The 23,425-nt window shown below is 46.0% G+C and overlaps 1 protein-coding gene across 44 annotated transcripts in view; it reads left to right on the top strand.

Moving 5' to 3' along the window:
* The window catches only part of SORBS1 (sorbin and SH3 domain containing 1), a 1,103,390-nt gene that overhangs the window by 1,074,064 nt on the left and 5,901 nt on the right, over nt 1-23,425 (top strand). For 35 of the 44 annotated variants that reach the window (XM_085603602.1, XM_085603630.1, XM_085603622.1 and 32 more), the window contains 2 exons: nt 6,210-6,269; nt 6,815-7,005. In XM_085603602.1, coding sequence (XP_085459728.1) covers nt 6,210-6,269; nt 6,815-7,005 — 251 coding nt within the window. The remainder of the gene's footprint in view (nt 1-6,209; nt 6,270-6,814; nt 7,006-23,425) is intronic. The other 9 variants (XM_085603641.1, XM_085603628.1, XM_085603606.1 and 6 more) reach the window with 2 other exon arrangements.

Here is a 23,425-nt window from a genome sequence, read left to right as displayed (position 1 = left end):
AATCAGTCATTTGTAAAGCGCACTACATACCCGCGAGGGTCTCAAGGCGCTGGGGGGGGAGAGGCACCTACTGATCGAACAGCCAGGTCTTGAGTGTTCTCCTGAATGTCAGCAGGTCTTGGGTCTGTCGTAGGCTCAGTGGGAGGGTGTTCCATGTTTTGGCAGCGAGGTGGGAGAAGGATCTCCCGCCGGTGGTAGTTCTTCGGATGCGCGGGACGGTGGCAGTGAGAGGTCGGCGGAGCGGAGCTCGCGGTTGGGGATGTAGAAGGAGAGTCTGTTGAGGTAGGCAGGGCCGGTCTTGTGGAGTGCCTTGTGTGCGTGGATGAGGAGCTTGAAGGATATTCTCTTGTTGACGGGGAGCCAGTGCCGGTTTCTCAGGTGGGGGGTGATGTGGCCGTGGCATGGTACATCGAGGATCAGTCGTGCCGAGGCGTTTTGGATGCGTTGTAGTCGTTTGATGAGCTTGGTCGGGGCTCCCGCGTAGAGGGCGTTTCCGTAGTCAAGTCTGCTACTGACGAGGGCCTGGGTGACTGTCTTTCTTGTATCTGTTGGGATCCATCTGTAGATCTTGCGGAGCATGCGGAGGGTGTTGAAGCAGGAGGAGTAGACGGCGTTGACTTGCTTGGTCATTGAGAGTGTTGAGTCGAGGATGATTCCCAGGTTGCGTGCGTGGTCTGTGGGTGTCGGGGCTGCCCCCAGTGCCGTCAGTCACCAGGAGTCGTCCCAGGCTGAAGGGTGTGAGCCGAGGATGAGGACCGCCGTCTTGTCCAAGTTCAGCTTCAGGCGGTTGATCTTCATCCAGTCGGCGATGGCCTTCATTCCTTCGTGGAGGTTGGCTTTGGCGGTGATGGGGTCCTTGGTGAGGGAGAGGATCAGTTGAGTGTCGTCGGCGTAGGAGATTATGTTGAGGTCGTGCTGTCTGGCGACATGTGCAAGCGGGGTCATGTAGATATTGAACAGTGTCGGGCTGATGGAGGTTCCCTGGGGTACGTCGCAGATGATCTCGGAGGCTTCGGATCAGAATGGGGGGAGGCGGACGCTCTGGGTTCTGCCTGAGAGGAAGGATGTGGTCCATTCCAGGGCCTTGTCTCGGATTCCTGCGGCGTGGAGGCGTGCGCGTAGTGTGCGGTGGCAGACGGTGTCGAAGGCGGCGGAGAGGTCTAGGAGGATGAGTGCTGTGGTCTCACCGTTGTCCAGCAGGGTCCTGATGTCGGCGGTAGTGGCGATGAGGGCGGTCTCGGTGCTGTGGTTACTGCGGAACCCTGACTGGGAAGGGTCCAGGATTCTGTTTTCTTCGAAGTATCGGGTTAGCTGTCTGTTGACGATTTTCTCGATGACCTTGGCTGGGAACGGGAGCAGAGAGATGGGCTGGAAGTTCTTGCGGTATCTTGGGTCTGCCATGGGTGTTTTGAGTAGGGCGTTGATCTCAGCGTGTTTCCAGCTCTCTGGGAAGGTCGCGGTCTCGAGGGAGAGGTTGGTGGTGTTGCGCAGGTGGGGTGCGATGGAGCTGCTTGCTTTGTTGAAGATGTGGTGCGAGAATGGGTCTGACGTAGAGCCGGAGTGGATTGTGCTCATGGTCTTGATGGTGTCATAGATGCTTACGTTGGCCCAGGCTAGCAGGGGGTCGTGGTCGATGATGTGCGGAGAGTCTGTTTTGTTGATGTCTGTTGGGGCTGTCTGGGTGTTGAAGCTGTCGTGGATGTCTGCTATCTTGCGGTGGAAGAAAGTGGCGAGGGAGTTGCACAGGGCTTGCGACGGCGGGATGTTGTTGGTGTTGGAGCTGGGGTTGGAGAGTTCCTTCACGATGTTGAAGAGCTTCTTGCTATCGTGTGCGTTGTTGTCGAGGCGGTCTTTGAAGGAGGTCCTCTTGGCAGCCTTGATGAGGTGGTGGTGGTTGCGGATGGCGTCTTTGTGTGCTGCGTTGCTGTCTGAGGTCTGTTCACTGTGCCATTTCTTCTCTAGCTTCCGGCAAGCTTGCTTGGAGGCTAGGAGTTCTGGGGTGAACCAGCTGGCCCTCTTGCTGGTGTCTCTGTAGGGGGGGTTTCTTCAGCGGGGCAAGGGTGTTGGCGCAGTCCTCGATCCAGAGTCTGAGGCTGTGGGCAGCATCGTCGGTGTTGGAGGGTACGGTGGGTTGTCTGAGAGCGAGGTTTGCATGTAGTTGATCTTCGGTGATTTTGCTCCAGCAGCGGCGGGGGATCTGTTGGGTGCGGTGGTGTGTGGTGGGTTTCTGGAAGGTGAAGTGGATGCAGCGGTGGTCGGTCCAGAGGAGTTCGGTGGTGTGGTTGAAGGAGAAGAAATAAAGTTTGGACTAACATAAGGATATGATCATGACTCTCAGAGTTACAGGATTTATGCAAGGGTCCACAAACACAGGGAAGAGTCATGGGTGCCAGAGAGGGTACCACAAGTTTTGCCTCAAGCTTTAGTCGTTGGACTCTGAAGAGAATCTCCATGTACACGCTTTGAGGATACGCACAGTGTACATTCCACAGTTACAGCATGTTTTTGGATGCACCATGGGATGGTACACCACCACAGATTTCGTCTGACAATTTTTCCTCTTTTGTACTTTTCACCCCAGTTATAGACTCCTGACCTTTGTTTATCAGAACTCGTGCCATCCGTGCCGCACTTCTTCAAACAAAGTGCTAAGATGTAGAAAAGGAATATGAATATAGAGGCACTTATATAGCGCGCAGCTACTCAAAAAAGAGTGTCCCGGCGAATCCATAGGCCCCTGGGATAGACCCCTCGATTAACTGCACAAGCGAAAAGGGAGGAACAGAAGGGAAGATCAAAAGAGAGTGGGCACCTTTCTCGCAATTAATAGTTGAAAAAGCAAGGATTTGAGGTGTTTCCTAAAAGTGACCAAGTCTGTCACCGCTCTCAGTGAAGCGGGGAGTGCATTCCAGGCCTGAGCCCCAAGGAGCCTAAACGAGGCACCCCCTGCCCGAGCGCGATAAATTTTAGGGACACTGGCCAAGTTCATCGAGGATGATCTCAGAGTTCTAGAAGGAACATAGTGGGCAATCCTTCTGCAGAGGTACTTAGCCCCATTTCCGTGTAAAGCTTTGAAAAAAATCACCAGTGCTTTAAATCGGATTCTCTTCTTTACCGGGTGCCAGTGGAGTGTCATATGAGTTTTAGCTTTAAGCTTTTAGCTTTAAGCCTGAGGATGGCTCAAGCGGCGGCATTCTGTGCCACCTGCAGACGCTTGAGCAGATATTCTGGAATGCAGAAGAAAAGAACATTCGCATAGTCCAGTCTTGACGTAATAAGTGCCTGGACCACACATCTCCTGTGAACTAAAGACAAGAGTGTAAAACATTCCCCAGCATCCTGAGGAAACAAAACCACGTTCCTACCACAGATTGAACTTGGGCTTTCTTAGATAAACGATCATCTATCAGAACGCCCAAATTCTTTACTTTATGTTGTGCAGCGTGAGGACGTGCCATATGTTCTGGCCACCAGAGTCTCCAGTCGTCTGGCGGTTGAGTACCTAAGAAGATGATTTCTGACTTTTCCGGATTACATTTGAGCTGGTTAGATCAAAAACTTTTGAAAGGCAAGTTTTTATCATAGATCCCTCAAAACTCTTTTCTTTGTCACAGGAGAAGAGAAGTTGAGTATCATCAGCATATGAATTAATTTTCGCTCCATGTGTCGCCGCCAAGACAAGCTAGAATAATATGGGGCTCAGAATAGAGCCCTGAGGGACTCCCACATCCATTTCCGGGATAACAGTAGCAAAGGGAGGAGTCCAGACCTCCTGATTCCTGTCTTTAAAATAAGAGGCCAGCCACTTTAAAACTGTACCTCCGATACCAAGCGCCTGGATTCTGTCCAAGAGTTTAACATGGGGCACGTTATCGAAGGCCGCTGATAAATCCAACAGGATCAAAGTGGCCTTCCCACCCCCGCCCAAGGTCTCCCGGATGTATTCGGAGACTTCTAAAAGAGCAGACTTGGTGCTATGGTTGGCTCTAAACCCCGACTGACTGCTGTGAAGGAGACTGTTAGTTTCCACATAGTTAGTAATCACAGAGTTAACATATTTCTCCAATACCTTGGAGAGGGCGGGGAGAGGGGAGATGAGCTTATAGCCTTCTCTCATTTTTGGGTCCGCAGACGGTTTTTTAATTAGTGGCAGAATTTTTGCCTGCTTCTTTCATCTAGAAGGCATGTGTCCCGATTCCAAAGAAGCGTTGCAGATCGGCCTCGGGTGAATTAACCGTCAAATTTTCTTGGATCATTCTGATCTTTTCATGAAAAAATGTGGCTAATACTATAGGCCAATCAGCAGTAGCTGGAGCAACCTTCATCTCTACGGCCGGACTTGTAAAGGTTTTTACAATTTTGAAATTTGTTGATTTGGACTATTCTATTTTGCTGGTAAAATAGTTTTATTTGGCCTCATAAACTTTATTATAGTGGCCTTTAAGTGACTGTTTATATTCTCTCTTGGCCTCGGGATCGTCGTTTTTTCGCCATTTCCTTTCCAATCGTTTGCAGAGGATTTTGCTATCTTTGATTGTACCAGGGAGCTGAACGCTTTTTAGATCTAGATGATAACGACTGCAAGGAGACAAAAGGAGACTTATACATCAGAACATTGGCTGTGATGTTTTATCTTTTCTCCTGCATCTCAAAAGTGGAATCAGCTTTGTAGTGCTTGCGACCTCCCCAAAGGGTCTGGCTACAGTGAACTCAAGCAGTGAAGACTTCAATAATTAGATAAACATGAAACAGGAGGAAGGAAGCTGAGTACTCACAGTACCAGAGTATTGGTGAAACATGGACGTCTCTAATAAGGCCAGATATGTGTCCTTAGTAAAGGACAGCGAGGCATTAAGTCAGAGTCAGTATTTGTTTCCACGCTTGTAGCATCGCAAATGCATTTCCATTCCTCTATCCACTTCCCGCCCATTACTCAGTATTAACTGCCGAACCAAATTTGATCAAACATTTCCATGTGGAATGCTCACTAGTATTCTTCAGGTTCAAGTTTTCCTTAATCAGGTTTCTCGAAATCCGGTTGTTTTATTGTTGATACTTGCTTTCAAGAATATATAGTTAAAGGTGGTTTATTTCTAACCCCTCTCCATTCTTTCAAAACCATTAGACAGTTTCTGGATCAATACACCTGTTCCCAACTCCAATTAGATAATTTAATTTTACACGTAAAACATCCAAGAAGAGTGATTCCAAATGTCTTTAAAACCCTCTTGAGTCAGTACTGCTTATCTTTAAACATCAAACATGCAGTCACTTTCAGGAAGAGGTATAATCCTGAGAAACCTGTAGCAATGCCACTTATTTACATGTCAACAATATTCAGCATGGCTCTGTAGTGACCAAGGGAAACCCCAACTCTGTTCTGCCAGAAAGAGAAAAAATAGTTACCATGTTAAAACAATACCCCTTCTTAGGAAAGTCGTTTTGCCTGTGGTCCAGTTATGCACTTTTGACAAAAACTGTGATCCACGTTCCATTCATGTTTAACCACATAATTCAGTTTACTGCAAAAAACATTGTTGAAGTTCTGAAGTCTTGTATGTTTTACCATGGATTTTTCATCATGCTACTTTACATCACAACAATCATTGTGGTATCACTGTGATCTACAATATTTTTAGTTTTACTCTGCAGTAGAGTAGCCCAGAATACTGTTAATGCCTGTTCTAATTAGCATTAACATTAAGACTATTGAGATATCAATTTGATTTTTTACCCAAAGCAAGGCAAATGTTTCCTATTATTGACTATTACCCCATTTCTAATACATTTTTCACTATACCAAATACTGGACTTTTGCTAACTTCCTACTGGTGTCATATCATGTTCTTCTTCCATGGCCTTAGAGTACACATTTTCTAGTCATGTCACATACCTGGGTCTTCACATCTTACAATAATTGGCATTATCAAAATCAAATATAAACAGTAGCTAAAAAGAACTAAAAATGTGGATCAATCAGTTCATTTCCTAACCAATGCATACATTCACCCACGCTGCCTAACTTTCCTGACTTGACCCAAAAAGCTCAAATATAATTTTTAGATGTATTTGTGTAAGAAAATTCAAGTTTGATATTGACCAAACAAAATGCCCTTTGCATAAGCTTGGAATCATTTTTGCATCATTTATTTCATAATGTCCAATAACATTTGCTGTATGTGTCCCTTATAATGTGCTTGTGATCACAGCCTTCACATCATTCATTGAAAGCAGGACCAGATCTTACAGAGTCTGAAAAGAGTTATGTGGTAAGACAGCTGTTTATACGGTGCTTAGGAGTATTTTAGAAACGATGCTCACAGTTTTGAGCAATGAAAACATTTTAGATATGATAGTTATTTGTACCCGTTAATAAATACACTATATATTTTTTCATAATAATAATTAACTACTAATGGGAAAGTATTCACTGTGAGTTTAAATGTTTTCATCCCCTTCTAGAAACTGGAATGTTTGCATCCTTTCTGCCCGTTTTTAATGCATGACCACAGAATGGCTACTTTCTCTCTTTCCCTAGTGGTAGCATTTATAAGGCAGTGCCAATTTGCAACCATCTTCTTGCTGCTTTTTGCAGATCTATGTACTAATTCCAAAATTCTTCCATATCTCACCTGTTTTCCATGCTTACACCTGGACCCCCCCTCTGCACTTCACTTCTTGGAATGTCCTTGGATCTACAACACTGTTGTTTGCTGGACTAATGTGATTCCTCTGGAATGTTCCATCTCTTCCTGTTTTCCTTGTTCACTATCTTATGGGGCATTATTTTGGGATGCCATGACCACCTTCACAGGAAGCGGTCTGCAACGAGATCATACACATTGCAGAAAAGTCTGTTCGTTACTGCAGTGCTCTTTCTCATCCTCTTGACTCTCGGCACACAGTGTGTGCTCGTGACACTAAACGATGTTTAATCATTTCTCAGCAACCTCTAGCTCAGAGGAGGGGTGGAAGCCAGGAGAGGAGTGACGCCCCACGGGAAGTGTAAGTTGTTTTACCCTTTATTAATATTGTTTGTGCGTCCTGGTTTAACTTAGTGTGTTAAATATTTGTTGTTATTTTTTTTATCTATTTATGGTTGTACATTTCATAAAGAATACCTGAGATCAAATAGTAATTGCATTATGTTTTACATCTCTTTCAAAGTGCTAAAAAAAATATATGTTTGGAAGTTTTTATAGGAATGTTTTCCTAGTAATCAAGGTTCAAACAAACTGAAGACTTTCAAATCTAAGTAGAAAATTATGTCAGTGCAAATCGATGGCCACAAGTCGTTTAGCAGAAAAGTCATCAGTGTCCCATATTCCTCTTTTGTTTCTACGTCATGGATTCCATCCACCTACTGATTCAATTGTGTAACACAACTAAATTGTGGTGGCTATGCTCTAATGTCTGCACATCTATCTCCAGTTTTCATTAGTCAACAAGAAGTATGAAGAATGTTCAGTTTTGTGGTGCTTCCATAGCACCAAACATCCAGTCCCCTTAAGTGTAAATCAAAAAAGGCACTGAAGCACACACGTTACAGTTACACTCATCTAAAAACTGTCTCTATAACCACGCAAACTCCCCGTTGTCAATTGAAGTCCCAACAAATAGCAGTACAGAGATCTATTTATTGCAGGAACACCTCTGAATGATCACAAATGCAGCAGCTGACACGTTTCATCCTTCTGGACTTTTTCAAGGCTGCAAAATCATGTGCAACAGTACCATTTTGTACATAAAAATCATGTCACTAAAAATCGTGCCCACACCAGGATATACCATCACTTATTATCTGTATAAAATTACCGCAATGTAAACAAATGATAGAAGATGTACCACAAGTTAGACAGTGAATATTCTATCTGTACTCAAGTAGACACATTGGGCGGAACACGTAAACCATTCGGCTGTCAGCCCTTAATATCAGGGACAACAATATTGATACCATAGTTTTATCACATTACTCTAGGGGTTCTTATGTTTTTTGACTTTGCTACTGCTGCATTGATTTGATTACTAACACGTTTCGACTCACAACAAATGACTGTTGTCATGGTAGAGTACTCATTCCTGCCCAGTGGCGCCATGTGCTCTTCTGGGCCTTTCAGGTCAGGCGGTAAAACCATGATACCACCATGATAATTTCCCCAAACTAGTATGGCGACCATCAGATCAACAGAAAGTGTGGATTACAGACGGCATTACTTGGGATTGCAACGGATATTTCTATCAGTAAGGAACCAAGTTTCCTGTTTCCGTCATACTGACACGGCCTACAGGCGGTAATTTGACAAGTACTTAAAGATAATATATTATTTTCGCAGCGGAGTTATCAAGGTCCTGCGACTTTTAATTCTATTGTATTTTGGACATACAAGAAATTGGATTAAGTGGATACCTACCAAACCACTTAATAAGTTAAATACAAGTTTTATTATACCCTATCGGTAAGTGTGGGATGTCCTTGTTTACGGTTTCTGCATATGAACCGTGGTTATGAATTGGAATGTTTTATATGATAAATATAGATAGGGATACCTTCCGGTTTTGTGCCCTTTTACATTCAGCTACTACGTACTATGGAAACGTCGTTTTTGAACGTTGGGTGTTTTGCTGACCAGCGACTTAACAGTGACTGTGTTTCTGTGGCTTCGATCAGGTCAGAATACTTTTTGTGACAACCTAACTAATACACTAATAATATAACGATTATCACTTTCAGCTTTAGAATAATATTCAAAATGGTAATGAGATAGTCTTTGCCTATGTGAGTGAAAGGTCTTAAGTCTCTGGCTTGCGAAATTTAAGCATAAATAAGATAGAGAAGGGAGTAAATAAGGACCCAATCAGTGCTTATTTTCCAAAGACTTGTCCAGCTGGACAGTGGTCATAAGTTTTTACTAATATAATAGTTTGAACAACAATTTACAAAGGAATTCTCAAAGTTGGACACAAGCCTGTGTACCGTACAGTTAATAGGGGAGAAAATATTTACAAAAGACAAGGTTCAGGCAAAAAAATGTTTGTAGCAATTGACAAGAAATAGAAAATGGAATTAACAAACATTGCATAGAGCACCCTTATGTGTATAACATAATGTCGTTAGGAACATATAGGGTGTGTACAAATGTCGACGACGTTTCGATCCTCACACGTAATATTGGGATCATCATCAGGACAACATACATAAGGCCTGTACAATTTGAACCTGAATAACTAAAATGAAAGAAGGGAAAAGAGAGGAGAAAAAAAGAGGATTTATAAATTGAGAAGGGAAATTAATAACCAAACGGTCTGACTAAGCACACTGTGACTCTGCTTGTGTGAAGGAATAATTATCGCCGCCGTGAAGCAAGAGTGAAGGTAAAAAGGAATGAACTCTACTGGAGGGTGGAGTGAGACTATGGCATAATACAAAGAATTAGATGTTCAATTATTGCTGTTGATCTGGAAAACCATAGAAGGAGGGACAAGGCGTAGATATGCAAGCCCGTAATTGTTGCATGCAAGGTATTATAGAGAATTAAATCGGCGAAGACCGGAGAGTGAGGGTGGAACGGTAGTACGGCGAATAATAAGGCATGTTGGGGAAGTGCAATGTGGAGAATTGCAGGTGAATTAATCTGTAATGAACCGTTGTAACTATTTAGCGTGACGATAAGTGAAGGTGGAGCAGTGAGCCGATGAAAAATGAGTAATTGTAACGTCGTGAGCAGGGGAACGAGGCAGTAACGGCATGAGACTAACCGGCAGCGGGAGGGTGGGGGGAAGGTACGGAGGCCGTGTTGCGGGTCCGAGGGCGGAGTGGCGCCAAGGCTAAAATGAGGGGCGAAGGCATCCGCTGGCGTTTGGAATTTTCGAATCAGCGACGGAGTGCTGTGGAGGCAAAGTGAATAGAATTGGGAGTGGGAGTGAAGGACCCAGGGAGTAACGGAGGGGCAGTATTGCCGTACGGCGGATAAACTCACCAGAATGGGGCTGAGGGCTGCAGATCGTTTGAAGTGGTAGGAGTCGGCAGGGTTGCTCGACTCTGTAGCAGCTCAGGGGGCTCAGACGATAACGCGGCAATGCTCTACAAGGGGAAACATGGTGATTAGCGGGGGCGGGGGGACCCTGAGGATACCGGAGTAAGGAAGTAGCGGAACTTACCGAGATCAGGTGATTAGAGTCGACAGGGTAGTTCGACTGGATAACCGCTCATGGGGCTTGGAGGCATCAATTGAAGGCGCGACAATGCGCTACAAGGGGAAACAGGGTGGTTAGCGGGGGCGGGGGAACCTGAGGAATAGCGGAGTGAAGAATTGGCGGAGCTTACCGTGATTAGGTGAAAAGAGGAAACCGGCAATGCGGGAGGCAGGGACCGGTAGTACGGCTGCTGTCGTGGGTGAAGAGGGGGCATGTGATAAGGGATAGAAGTGAGTGCTCATTGGTCAATCACGATTGGGGAGTGAGAAGGGAAAGGGGACTACGAGCTTGGGGATGGGAGCCATCTTGGAATGGGTAATGAGAAGAGAGAAGGGGTGATTGTCTTACGGTGGATAATTAGAAATAAGATAGTAATAGGATAGAGCACATGGAAATAAGTGTTAAATTATTCATTACTTTAAGTGAGGACAGATGATTAATATTAAAAACATTATTGGGAACTTAAGCCATGGAGCAGGAAGGTAGAGTTAGGGTTTATGCAGACATATTCAATGCACCAATTGAAGACAGTTTTGAAATTCAGAAACTCGTGGACCAATCCTCATGTCTATTCAATCCAGAGTTGAAACTGTCTGTCTTTAAAATCCACTTTAGTTCTTCTCTGTTGAGTGTCTTCAGCATATCTCCTCCGCGTGGAGGCAATTTGACAGCAGAAATGATGGTCCATCGAATTTCATCTTCAGAGTGTCTCTTTTCTAGGAAATGTTCAACCAGTGGTGCTGTCATGATTTTGCATCTGATTCTACTGCGATGCTGGGAAATGCGTAAACGAATCCTTTGCGTGGTCTGGCCAATGTAAATTATTCGCCGTACTACCGTTCCACCCTCACTCTCCGGTCTTCGCCGATTTAATTCTCTATAATACCTTGCATGCAACAATTACGGGTTTGCATATCTACGCCTTGTCCCTCCTTCTATGGTTTTCCAGATCAACAGCAATAATTGAACATCTAATTCTTTGTATTATGCCATAGTCTCACTCCACCCTCCAGTAGAGTTCATTCCTTTTTACCTTCACTCTTGCTTCACGGCGGCGATAATTATTCCTTCACACAAGCAGAGTCACAGTGTGCTTAGTCAGACCGTTTGGTTATTAATTTCCCTTCTCAATTTATAAATCCTCTTTTTTTCTCCTCTCTTTTCCCTTCTTTCATTTTAGTTATTCAGGTTCAAATTGTACAGGCCTTATGTATGTTGTCCTGATGATGATCCCAATATTACGTGTGAGGATCGAAACGTCGTCGACATTTGTACACACCCTATATGTTCCTAACGACATTATGTTATACACATAAGGGTGCTCTATGCAATGTTTGTTAATTCCATTTTCTATTTCTTGTCAATTGCTACAAACATTTTTTTGCCTGAACCTTGTCTTTTGTAAATATTTTCTCCCCTATTAACTGTACGGTACACAGGCTTGTGTCCAACTTTGAGAATTCCTTTGTAAATTGTTGTTCAAACTATTATATTAGTAAAAACTTATGACCACTGTCCGGCTGGACAAGTCTTTGGAAAATAAGCACTGATTGGGTCCTTATTTACTCCCTTCTCTATCTTATTTATGCCTAGGGACCTTTGTTGTTTATAATCACTTGATTCCCATGGTCCCTGGTCGACCTTATATGGGTGCTCCTGTTGTCAATTATATATTGCGAAATTTAAGAGCATGAGAGTGTTAACGTCTCAATCCATGGAAGATACAGTCACAGTTTTTTTTTAAAGAATTTTCTGTTATATATCTTTTTATTCCTGTGCTTTTAACTTTAACTTAATTGAGGTATTTTATTATTTTAAGTAGGCCCATCGTCTCCTATCCAAGGGCATTATTTCGGTCCCTTAAGAGTCTTTACCGGGCTCTCCTCAACAGCACTTTCCCTACTGCGCCGCTAGGTGGCATTATTCTACCTCCTAAGAAGTTCTTGCTTTCCGCCTCTGACTCCGGCTGTGCATTTTGTTTCCGCATAAAGATGAGTTAGTCTGTAGTGCTCTTAACATAATAGATATTTTGAATATATATATATCGCGATCTTCGCTACTTCATAAATGTCAACAAGGAGCATTGACTTCAGTTTGTTGTTTGTTTTACCACATCAATCACTTTATTTCGGTTCACGGAACCATAAAAGCACACCTAAACAGTTTATTAAACCACGCACTAATAAGCTTAAAAGACATTCCGTTGTCGTGGGAGCGCTGTGGTGTCGCTGGGCTGTTCTTATCGCGTTACGCGCGGGGCCTGCAGCGCGTAACAGAAGGACTCAGGACACGGGGAGAGGTTTGTCTGTCGTCTCCGCAGCCCGGGGCTTAACTGCCGCCGCGTCCGCGTGACGTCAACTTTATTAGCTTTGCGTACAGCCAACGTGCCCTGACGTGCACACCATCGCGTGTCACGTCAGGGCCTGATATCGCGACACTACATTCCTCCCCAACACACAAAACAAAAATACAATTGGACCCGAACAGTCCGTAATTACACTCTCCAGCATGGACCGCAGGTCGCACCTTGTCCACCACTTTGCAATTCAACGGGCTCATAAACAAACATGAACAGTCTTACTTTACGTAGTCCCGCAGCCGGCAGGACGGCGCTGGGTGCGGCCTCAGGTCGTATCGCCTTCCGCCACGCTCGCCGGCAGTGTCCTGATCTCTGCTCTCGCGGTCACCCTCAGCATCAGTCTCTCCAGCCTCAGGCACACCTGCGACTCCCGGCGGTAGGGTCTCTGGCCGGTGCGGCGTGGTGACATGTCCTTGACCTGTGAGCTCTACTCTCTCACTCACATGACCCTCGGGTCCTGACGACCCTTCTTCTAGCGGCATGTCTCTGAGGGCTCTGTCCTGTCGTTGTTCCTCCCCTCCGGAGGGCACGGGAATCTGCTTGAAGAAGGAGACGTTTCTCGTTATCCTTTCAGCACCCTTCCGGGCCGTCACACATGTGCCTCGAACCTTCTCTACCATCCAGGGCTGAGGTTCAAAGTTCAAACGAAACTTGCCCCCTGGCACTCTGTTTCGGATTAGAACATAGTCACCTGGGGCCATTGGTGAGGACACAGCCCTCCTACGGGCGTCGGCTTGGGCAAACGCTCCGCGTCGCTGCGCATCAATGGCACTATCATCGGGAGTTCCGGGCTGCCAGTCTGGGTGGTGTGGTATGGAGTCGGTGACCACCCGCCCCATGAGCAAGTGCGCGGGAGCTACTCCCGTGATGGAGTGGGGCGTTTGGCGATAACTACGGAGGAATGTGAAAATGGCAAGTTCTACAGACTGGTTCTTGTCGTGGGCGATTCGAATTACTTTGTTGAGAGTCCTCATGAAGCGTTCTGCTTCCCCATTCGCTTGGGGCCATCGTGGAGTGATCCGCCGATGGTGAATTCCGAGAGCCTGGAGGTAGGCCGCGAAGTCTTGACTCTGAAACGGTGACCCATTGTCGGTCCTGATCTCTTTGACGATGCCGTGTGTTGCCATGATCTTTTCGAGTTTCGGGATTACTTCCTGCGCACTCAGAACGGTCAGTATCTCAACCTCTGGATACTTGGAATGATCGTCTATGGCCACCAAGGTGTGCCTCCCGTCAGGCAGGCTGCCGAAATCAACGCTGATCTTTGACCACGGCCTCCTTGGGCGAGGCTCCATCACTACCGGGGCGGGCCGTGGCACTTCACCGGATAGTTGACACGCCTGGCACTCGCGAACGGTCGCCTCCACAAGGTCATCCATAAGAGGGAACCATACTTTGGTTCTGAGCCGTGACTTGGTCTTGACCATGCCCTGGTGACCGAGGTGGGCCAGATCCACCACTCTCTGAGTGAGCGACGTCGGTATTACCAGCCGGTGGCCTCTCAGCAGGCATCCCGTCTCGTCTTCCGTGAGTTCTGTCCTCACGTGGTACAGACTCTCCATTATCTGCTTCGCCTGAGGCGTCAGGCTCTTCCACTCCTCTCGGGCGCGGGTCCAACTGTTGTCCCGGACCGCCACTCTCGCCCTCTGTAAGCACTCGTCTTCGCATGTGGCCTTGGACAGGCTCGCCATGGACACCGGCCGGGGGCACGACCTCGCCGTAACGCACCGGACGTACTCTTCCGTTTCTGCCGCCTCTTGTACCTCTCTTGGAGTTGCTGTTCGGGGGTGGCGAGAGAGGTAGTCTGCCGGGTTCCTCGCGCCCGGTTGGTACTCAATCTTGCAGTTGTAGTCCTGCAGTTGCAACATCCACTTTTCTATCCGTGGCGGCGGCTTAGTTGAGGTGCCTGCAAACAGGGAGACCAGTGGCTTGTGGTCGGTGGTCACGACGAACGGCTTTCCATAGACGTACAAGTGGAAATGACGACACCCCCAGTGAATGGCGATCGCTTCCTTTTCTATTTGAGAATACCTCTGTTCCGTGTCAGTGAGTGATCGGCTGGCGAAGGCCACTGGGGCCCACTCCTCAGCGTCCGTCTTCCGCTGCAGCAGGACCGCGCCGAGCCTGACCGGGCCAGCATCAACGGCAATTTGTGTCAGCTTGGCCGGGTCGAAGAACGCCAGCGTAGTAGCCTCTGAAAGTGCATGTTTGACTTCCTCGAATGCTCTGCTCTGTTCCGTGTTCCACGTCCAGGGGGTTGAGTCTTTTGTGAGCTCTCTCAGCGGCGCTGTGAGGTTCGCTAGATCCTTAATGAACCGGCCACAGTAATTTACCATGCCTAGAAAACTTCTCACCTCTGTGACATTGGCGGGAGCGGCTGCTTCCTTGATGTCTCTGACCTTGTCCGGATCGGGGTTGACCCCATCAGCTGAGAAGATGTAGCCGAAGAACTGGATCTTTCGGCATAGGAACTCGCACTTCTCCCGATGTAGCGTGAGGCCTGCGTCTCGTATGCGTCGTAGCACTTGCACCAGCCGCTCGTTGTGTTCCGCTACCGTCGTGGCGTGTATCATGATGTCATCACTGACATTGAGCGCCCCTGGGATCCCCGCGATCAGTTCCTGGATCACATTCTGGAACACCTCCGCAGCGCTCGAAATTCCGAAGCTCAACCTCGTGTATCGCCTCAGACCTACGTGCGTGGAGAATGTCGTTATGTTCCGTGACGCCTCATCCAGGACTAGTTGATGATATCCTGAGCGGAGGTCCAACTTTGAAAACCACTTGGCGCCGGCCATTTCACCAACGATGTCATCGATAGTGGGGGTGATGTGTCGCTCCCTTTTGATGGCTACGTTCGGGAGCCTCATGTCCACACATATTCGGACAGCGCCTGGCTGCTTGGGTTTCTTTGCCACGACGATCGGCGACACCCACGGGGTCGGTCCGGACACCTTTTCAATGATCCCCGCCACCTCTAGCTTCTTCAGTTCCGCTTCCACGAGTGGCCTGAGGTGGAATGCTATGCGGCGATGTCGGAGTGCTATCGGCTGGACTGTAGGATCAATGTGTAGGTGGACTTCTTTCCCCCGGAACTTGCCTATCCCCTGAAAGATTTCCTCGAACTCTTCCAGAGTGTGCTGTACTGACTCTTGGTGCACCCCAAACGCGAAGGTCACCACTCCCAGGTCTTCCGCCGCCCGACAGCCCAGGAGCATGCCTTGCCCGTCTTCGGTGACATAGACGTTCGATGTGATGGATCGAGTCCCATGGGATATTACCGTTCTGAACTTCCCGCGCACCTTTAGCGGTTCTTCTTGTCCATAGGCGAAGACTGTGATGGTCGAGGGATGTAGTGGGGGCTGTGGGCGCATGGACTTGTGCATAGCAGCGGCCATGATGTTGATGCTGGCTCCTGTGTCTACCACTGTTGTGACTTCTTCTGACCCTATTCGGATGCTGCATTGTGGCAGTCTCCTGGTTCGGCGGGCTGCCGTGCCTATCATGTGCACCCGGTGTATGACTTTTTCCTCCTCTTCGTCGTCGTCCATGTCGCTGGCTCCTGGGCCTCCTTCCTCGACCGTATGCACGGCCTGGCGGGGCTTTCGAAAACCCTTCGAACGGCACACTTTCTCAAAGTGATTGAAACGTCCACACCCTCTGCATTTGGTCCCTCTCGCTGGGCACTCCGCCGGGGCGTGGGGTGAGCCGCCACAGTATCCACAGGACTTCTGCTGTTCTTGAGCAGCCGGGGCTGGCTTTCGTCGGGGCCACCTCTGTTTCGGCTTGACTGCCACAGCATTGACCGGCTCGACCTTCACTGGCACTTGTAGCGCCGCTTCCATGTGCGCAGCGCGCGCCTTGGATAGTTCCTTCGTTCGGCCCATCGTCAGGATGTCCGCTAGCGGCTTACCGGATTCTTCCAAGATCCTCTCCCTGAGCTTTGCGGACGCACATCCTTGTATTATCTGGCCCCTTATCTCTTCCATCTCATCTCGAAACCCGCAGGTGGCCGCCAAGTTCTTGAGACGAGCGTAGAATTTGTCGAGTGACTCCTCTGGCGACTGGCGCGCCTGGCGAAATATGAAACGTTCATAGTCGCGGTTTGCCATCGGTTCAAAGTGTTCGTTGAGCGCAGCTATGAGCGTCGTGTGCGTCTTGGGTGTGGCCTCTGCAAGTGTCTTCACTATGTTGTGAATTTCTTTTCCGCCTAGGTGAATTATCATTGCGCGCTTTTGATCTCTGTGGACCTTCGTGGCCTCGAAGAAGATGCGCACTCTGTCCTCCCAGTCTCTCCACCGGGCTGCTACCGTTGACGGGGCCCCCTCGACGGAGAATGGCTCTATTGGCGGGATTGTCGCCATGTTGCGTGCACGTGGCTTGCGCAGGCTTGGACCTCCTTCTCTCCGGCGCAGGCACGCTGGGCGAGACCTTCTGGCGCGTAAGTGTGTGGCACGATGCGAGGCCCTGGTTCCCTTGGGCAGTTGATGTTCCCCTGGGCGAGACCTTCTGACCTGTGTGTTGCTGACCTCAGGCGAGACCTCTTCTCCCCCGGATTATCCTTTTGTTTCTTCTGTCTTTTCCCAGAGTCCCCAGGGATCTTTTTTGTTTGTGTGTGGGCCAGCCCCTCCCTCTCGCCGTCTGATTTGGAGGGCTTTTTGGGAACCCAGGGGTGCTTGACCCTACCTTCTCGTGCCTCCGGTGGGCCAGCTGACACTGTGTGCTTTCCTTGGATCAGGATGGCAGAGCACGTGATGCCTGTGAAGCGTGCTGGGCGCCGATCGCGGAGCCGGCTCAACGCGAGCAGTCAGGCACTCCGTAGCGCTTTCCAGGTGGGCTCACAGCATGGGGGCCTCCAGCGCGCTCCGGCGGGGCACGAGCACCGCAACGAGGATCGTTAGCGGCCGCCACTCCAACCGGACGCGCCAAGGCTGAGCAGGGGCACGATCGCACCCTCGTTGCCAAATTGTGGTGTCGCTGGGCTGTTCTTATCGCGTTACGCGCGGGGCCTGCAGCGCGTAACAGAAGGACTCAGGACACGGGGAGAGGTTTGTCTGTCGTCTCCGCAGCCCGGGGCTTAACTGCCGCCGCGTCCGCGTGACGTCAACTTTATTAGCTTTGCGTACAGCCAACGTGCCCTGACGTGCACACCATCGCGTGTCACGTCAGGGCCTGATATCGCGACACTACAGAGCGCCACGGTTTCGTGATTCTTCTTAAAGAACTTGCTTTAAGGATAGTATTACGGTAACTGCTCAGCTATCGGAGGGATGTCTGAGAATATAAGCCTTTGTATTCTTTAGATGTAATTTTTTTTAAGGCATAATAAAGAAGAAAAGAGAAAAAACCTACTATGACCGGAATGCCTATGTGTAGAAATCGCAGCCTTAACCAAAGTAGTTTTATCTGGTAAGAACCGGTATATGATGCTGTCATTACAGACGCCTACACTCATTGGTCCTTCCAATTTTTCAATAGGAGGCGGGAAGTGGTGACGTCAGACTAGCATGAAATCCAGGCTCCCACCAAATCAAGCTGCGACAATTACAGAGTTCACACAGTGGATTTTGAAAAATTATATGCACTAGGAATCCAATATATAACATTCTAAAACGCCCCAAATCGAACCCATAAATGGCTGTTTAAAGTGAGAGGTCTTGGCTATGTAGTGTTAGATAAGATGCTGCAGTACATTTAGCAGTCAAAATGTGCCTAATAAAGCACTATATTTGAATAGATGTGGTATTCCAGGATCAGCTTCTATGGCTGATCTCAGTTGCATGGTCCTTGGGTTAGAAAGGCAGAAAGAGTTCTCCCATTGGACTTGTCGGTCGTTTTCTCCCTGACCTCACGGGTTGCTTCCCGCTCAATCTGTGCTGCACTTAAGCTCCAGGTGGTGAACATTTCTAGTGCCAGAGGCCAAGTGCTGGATTTTCGTCTTGTGGTGGTCGCTTATTCTGTAGAAAGTAAGTTGAGGTTAAAAAGTGAGAAGTATTGCTGAGATTTCATTTTTTTCAAAAGTTACAGAGGTGCTCGTGACTGGAACCAATTTGGAGACCCTTTTTCCTGTAGTTATGTTTTTTGGGCCTTCCAGAATCCTGTCTTGTATAAACGAGTGTATGAGTTGGCAGCTCTGCCACTGACATAACAGCCGGTAAATCTTGTGGCGTAGCTCGCTGACATAAACTAGAAGCTGAGAAGCTTGCATTATTCCCTTAAACCTCGAGGTGGCACTTGCTGCTAATGAAAGTCAAAGCTGCAGCCCACATGGCATCTGTTAAGTGTTCTCGCTCTTGACTTGTAATTTGATCTTCAAACATTTTAAATGTGACCAGAAACTATTTGCTACCTGTCTGCTTTAAGCATTTTTATGCATTGTGTTTAAGAATCCAAGCGCAAGTTTTGTGAACAAAGGGCTTTTAAGGTTGATTTCTTTTGATGTGTTTCTAATTATTACCTTGATGGTGTAATATATCAAATTATCAACTCCCCCAAAGGCACAGGAAATCTAGTTTATATCTCCTCACGATTACATTGAAGCCATTTGAAACGGGGCCCCATATGGACCTTAGCATCCCCGCCGCTACAAACCTTTCGCCCAGTGACCTGCAGTCTCTACCTCAAAGATGTTCCAGAATGTCATACACTGCTGGTCTACCTTTAGCGAGGCACAGCTAATCCGGTGTTTCACAATATAAAAACCAGCAGTTGTATTAACAATCAAACATAAGCCTCCTGCTAAATCCAGGATTCCATCATCAGGGCGATGTTGCGCATGTTGTCAGTGCCATCTCCAGTTGCATAACGCGTACCTTCTCAGTCACTGCATCCCAGAATCCTCACAGGGAATTATAGTTTACAAACATGTGAATATCCCCAGCATTACCGTAAGGGTGGTATAATATATTAATAATGAAAATCAAAATTACTGCCCTAAAATTATTGTGACCCCTGATGCCTCTTTCAAAAGCTCTACATCCACATCCCTGCTCCACCTAGTAGACAAAGGTTCGAGACAATTGGGTCAGTATTCAAGAAATCTCCGATTTGTAAATACTTTTAAACCAAACTGGTAGTGAGGAGATCATACTTAATCTGGAATTCACTGAGCGATCTAATAACTCCTACTCTAGATAAACAGCTAATTGTGTCTGCCCATTTGCAAGCCGAAGTATTACAAAAAAAATCTTGAAAAATATTAGGAAGTGCAAACGCCCCCATAATGGAGCGCATCGAGATATATGTGATAGTGAATGAATAAATTCTTTATTTGTGTGGTTAATAAAAGCCATTACAAAAACAACATATGTTGTAAAAAATTGAGGAAAAGCAAATTTTTAGCAATTTTTAAAAAGAAAAATGAATAAACATATTCGTAAAACCTCCTTTGCTGTCTTTAGTTAAAACAATGAGAGTAATAACAGTCTTTTAGGCATGGCGTATCAGTCTTTTGGTGGTGGATAGACTGAGTAGGCTCCCCCAACCTTTAAGGACCACCCGAGTGTTTGCCACAGTCGACCTGTAGGGACTTGTCCATCAAAGCTGTGCGGGTGTAATGAATACATTTGGCAAAATTGGCCATATGCTTCACAGTTTCCAACGTATAGAGCTGTCGGACTGCCTCGTTTGCTGTGCACGTGCCCAGTAGGAAGAGAATGGGCTTAAGGTGGATTCGGCGGGCTAGCCGCAAGGCAGGGCAGCGAAGTAGAATGTGAGCCAGAGACTCTTGTTTATAATTACAGAGTCGACACTTCATGATGACCGGCCCTACTTTCACAGTTGGATACAGTTCTTTTAAGGGGAGAGGAATAAGGCGGAGTACAGAAACCACTGGACCGGCGTTAGTTTCTGCAGAACGCTCCCATTCATTGCGCTTTGATTGATTCCTGCTTTCATCCAAATTATCTCCATGACCATTGGTTTCCGTACTCCGCCTGATTCCATTTTCCCGCATACTAGATCGATGTCCGCACCGATCCCGGATTGACTCCGCCCCTCTCCCACCGCCTTTAATTTGTCTGTAACCAGTCCTGATGATGGCCTAGACTTCCGCAGGCCGAAACGCCGTCGACTTCAACAGCGTAACTTCTGGCGCCCCTCTTTACAGACACCCTACCTATTGTCTTCTGTAATTTGTGCATCATTTACTGCTTGGATGTCTTGAATATGTAAAACTTTTTGTACCACTTTGTTCTTCGTTGCGCCCTACACCACCGCTGTATTTACCACATCACGTGCCACTTGCGCCGTCACAAAGTTCACAAGCACTTGTGCACAGTAGCCTGTTGGTTACATGTTTATTAATGTAACGCAGTGCTATCTTACCATATGCTTGTACATATGATGTTTAATATGTCCCACATGTTTTAATTGATTCTAATACAAAGCAACCTTTACATGCAAACGTCTGTCTGTGTTTCTCCCCATTCGGATTTAATCCATTGCAATTCATTATGCTTACTTTATTTGTTCTTCAAATGATACCCATATTGAGACATTGTAGTTTGATATAGTTTACTGCCCCAGTCTCTCTGTGGTTTACGGGCTACCTCCTGTGGTCTAATACTGTTGGCTGTAATGTTTATAGCGGTTCTTGAAAGATCCAACCAGACAAGGATTAGTTTCAAAATGATGTACGTCTAGTAATATAATGCACAGGGTTTACTCTATTAGGATGACATTTGAGGACACTGATGTCCAGAGAATTAACTGTACGTTGAAATGTTTTATTGTAATCTTTAGGAAAATGTATGGATGGTATTTTGTGATGTATATTAGGAATTAATTCTTGTTTTTGTACATTTTATAATAAAAGGTTAAAAATAATGCAAATGGATTTTCGTGATATACCTTTCAGTGTCACTTAACTTTCAAGAGTATTGTGGCCAAAACTACTGCTAATGTTGTATAAAACTCAATTGAGTAATAATATTCCCCTGTTGCCTTGCCACTTTAGAGCTCCTTAATTTCATGCAAGACCCCATTTACAGAGATCACGGTTTTTAATTTAGTCCACATCTCTGGTGATAGCATATCATTTGGAGCCAACTCCCTTGAAGCCAGCTCAGTCTCTACCATAGTAGACCGTGTAGAATCAGTATACAAACTTTGATAGAAATAATTAAATTGTTTCAATATTGACACTGGATAAGAAACCTGTTGTCCAGTGCCATCTTTAATTGATAGTCTTACTTGAAAAGCCCTTCTTTCCCAGAATTTATAAGCAAATACTGGACCCAAAGACTCACTATATTGATGAACTTTCTGTCGCTGAGTCCATACATCCACCTGCAGCTTTCTTTTGCAAATGTCGTAACAGTTTTGTGCCTTCCCAGTTGCAAGTTGGAGATAGATCACAAGCGCCTCGGCCCTACTCAAACATATTGCATTGTTATGGTCAATCTACAATCATATCATTTGTTCCTTTGTACTGGCATCATTCTCCAAAACCTTGTATTTCTAGGCAGAAGAATGTCTTAAGTTTTTTTTGTTCACTTGTTTTGAAATACCTTTTTAATTATTTTTATTGTTATGAAATAGTGTATGTATTGATTTGGTAAATGTTTATTAAACCCAATGTATAGCAATTGTTTTATGTATTAATGCTTTAATGGTTTTATACGGAATAAAGCTTGTTGTTGAGCTATAGATCCAGTATTGTCTTGATAAATTCCCTTGCCCTATTGATATTTCAGTACTCCCCTTTAAAATCTCCACTGACACATCAAAGTTTGATCAAAGAATAGTTGAATATTAATGCAAGTTCAATAGTAATATTAAATGGATTATTTCAGAAGAGTTCCTTGGAAAAATGGCTAATATAGTATTGAGTATAACTCTGAATGAAACTAGACATATGAATATGTGAGTATTGTCTATGGAGATAGGAGTAAAATGTAAAACATTGCCCCTGTATGCCTTCCAAAACGTCCACCTAATGAAGAACTTCCATAAGCCTGACAAGTGCCGTGCATTCAGCATTCAATTTAGTAGAGCAAGGGTTAGTGGTATTCAATTTAGAATCCAAAATACTATTAAAATCCCGTCATAGGATAAATTGCCCAATCCAAATCCAAAGGTTGAGGGTAACTCCATCAAATATGGTGGGCACATCTGCATTTGGACCACATATGCTATGACTTACCATCCATATTTGTGCCATCACCCGCCAATCCATTTTATCTGCAGCTGTCTTGATAACTTCTCATTTTTCTGTCTGAATCAAAATTACTGCTCCCCAATATTGAGCCAGGTTGTGTAAAACATACACACTCTATCTCTCCAGGCATATTAACTCAGCTTTATAAACATGAAGTTATTCTTTTATCATCTGGCGTTTCGCATCATTATTTAACTCATTTGCATTCCAGCTTGCAACGAAATTTGCCCCTAAAAGTATATAAAGAACGAGTAAAAAGCATAAGCACTCCTAATTTTGAATAATCTATCTATTACTTTTAATCCTACTTTCCCAATATTTGTTTGAGTTTTCTTGCAACCCCACATGTCACCTGTGTCCGCTTTCCACTTCAGCTTTCCCCCATCTGCCCACACCAATAGGTATTTGCTGCTGTTTTTGCTAGAGAGACTCATCCTGTACCTACAATCTGGGATAATCTCAGGTATAATTACTAAATAATGCTTTTAGTGGTTTTTTCTATTACTACTTTATACAGAGCAGTAAACCCCCAATTAAGCTGTCCAAAGATGAGCACATACTTGTGTTGGCCTTTCAGTATGTATTTACAGTAGCAGCAATTGTTGCCCAAAGTTCTTATCATCATGCAGGAATTAGTTTTTTGTGTTTTTAAAAGATCAGTTTTTATTAAATCAGAGTTTGGTCCTTCTGGGCTTACAGGAGGTTTACTTATC

This window comes from Triturus cristatus, chromosome 1_2, assembly GCF_964204655.1.
Source record: "Triturus cristatus chromosome 1_2, aTriCri1.1, whole genome shotgun sequence".
NCBI lineage: Eukaryota > Metazoa > Chordata > Amphibia > Caudata > Salamandridae > Triturus > Triturus cristatus.
Note: the sequence above shows the minus strand (reverse complement) of the source record. Positions and strands in the feature narration are given on the sequence as shown.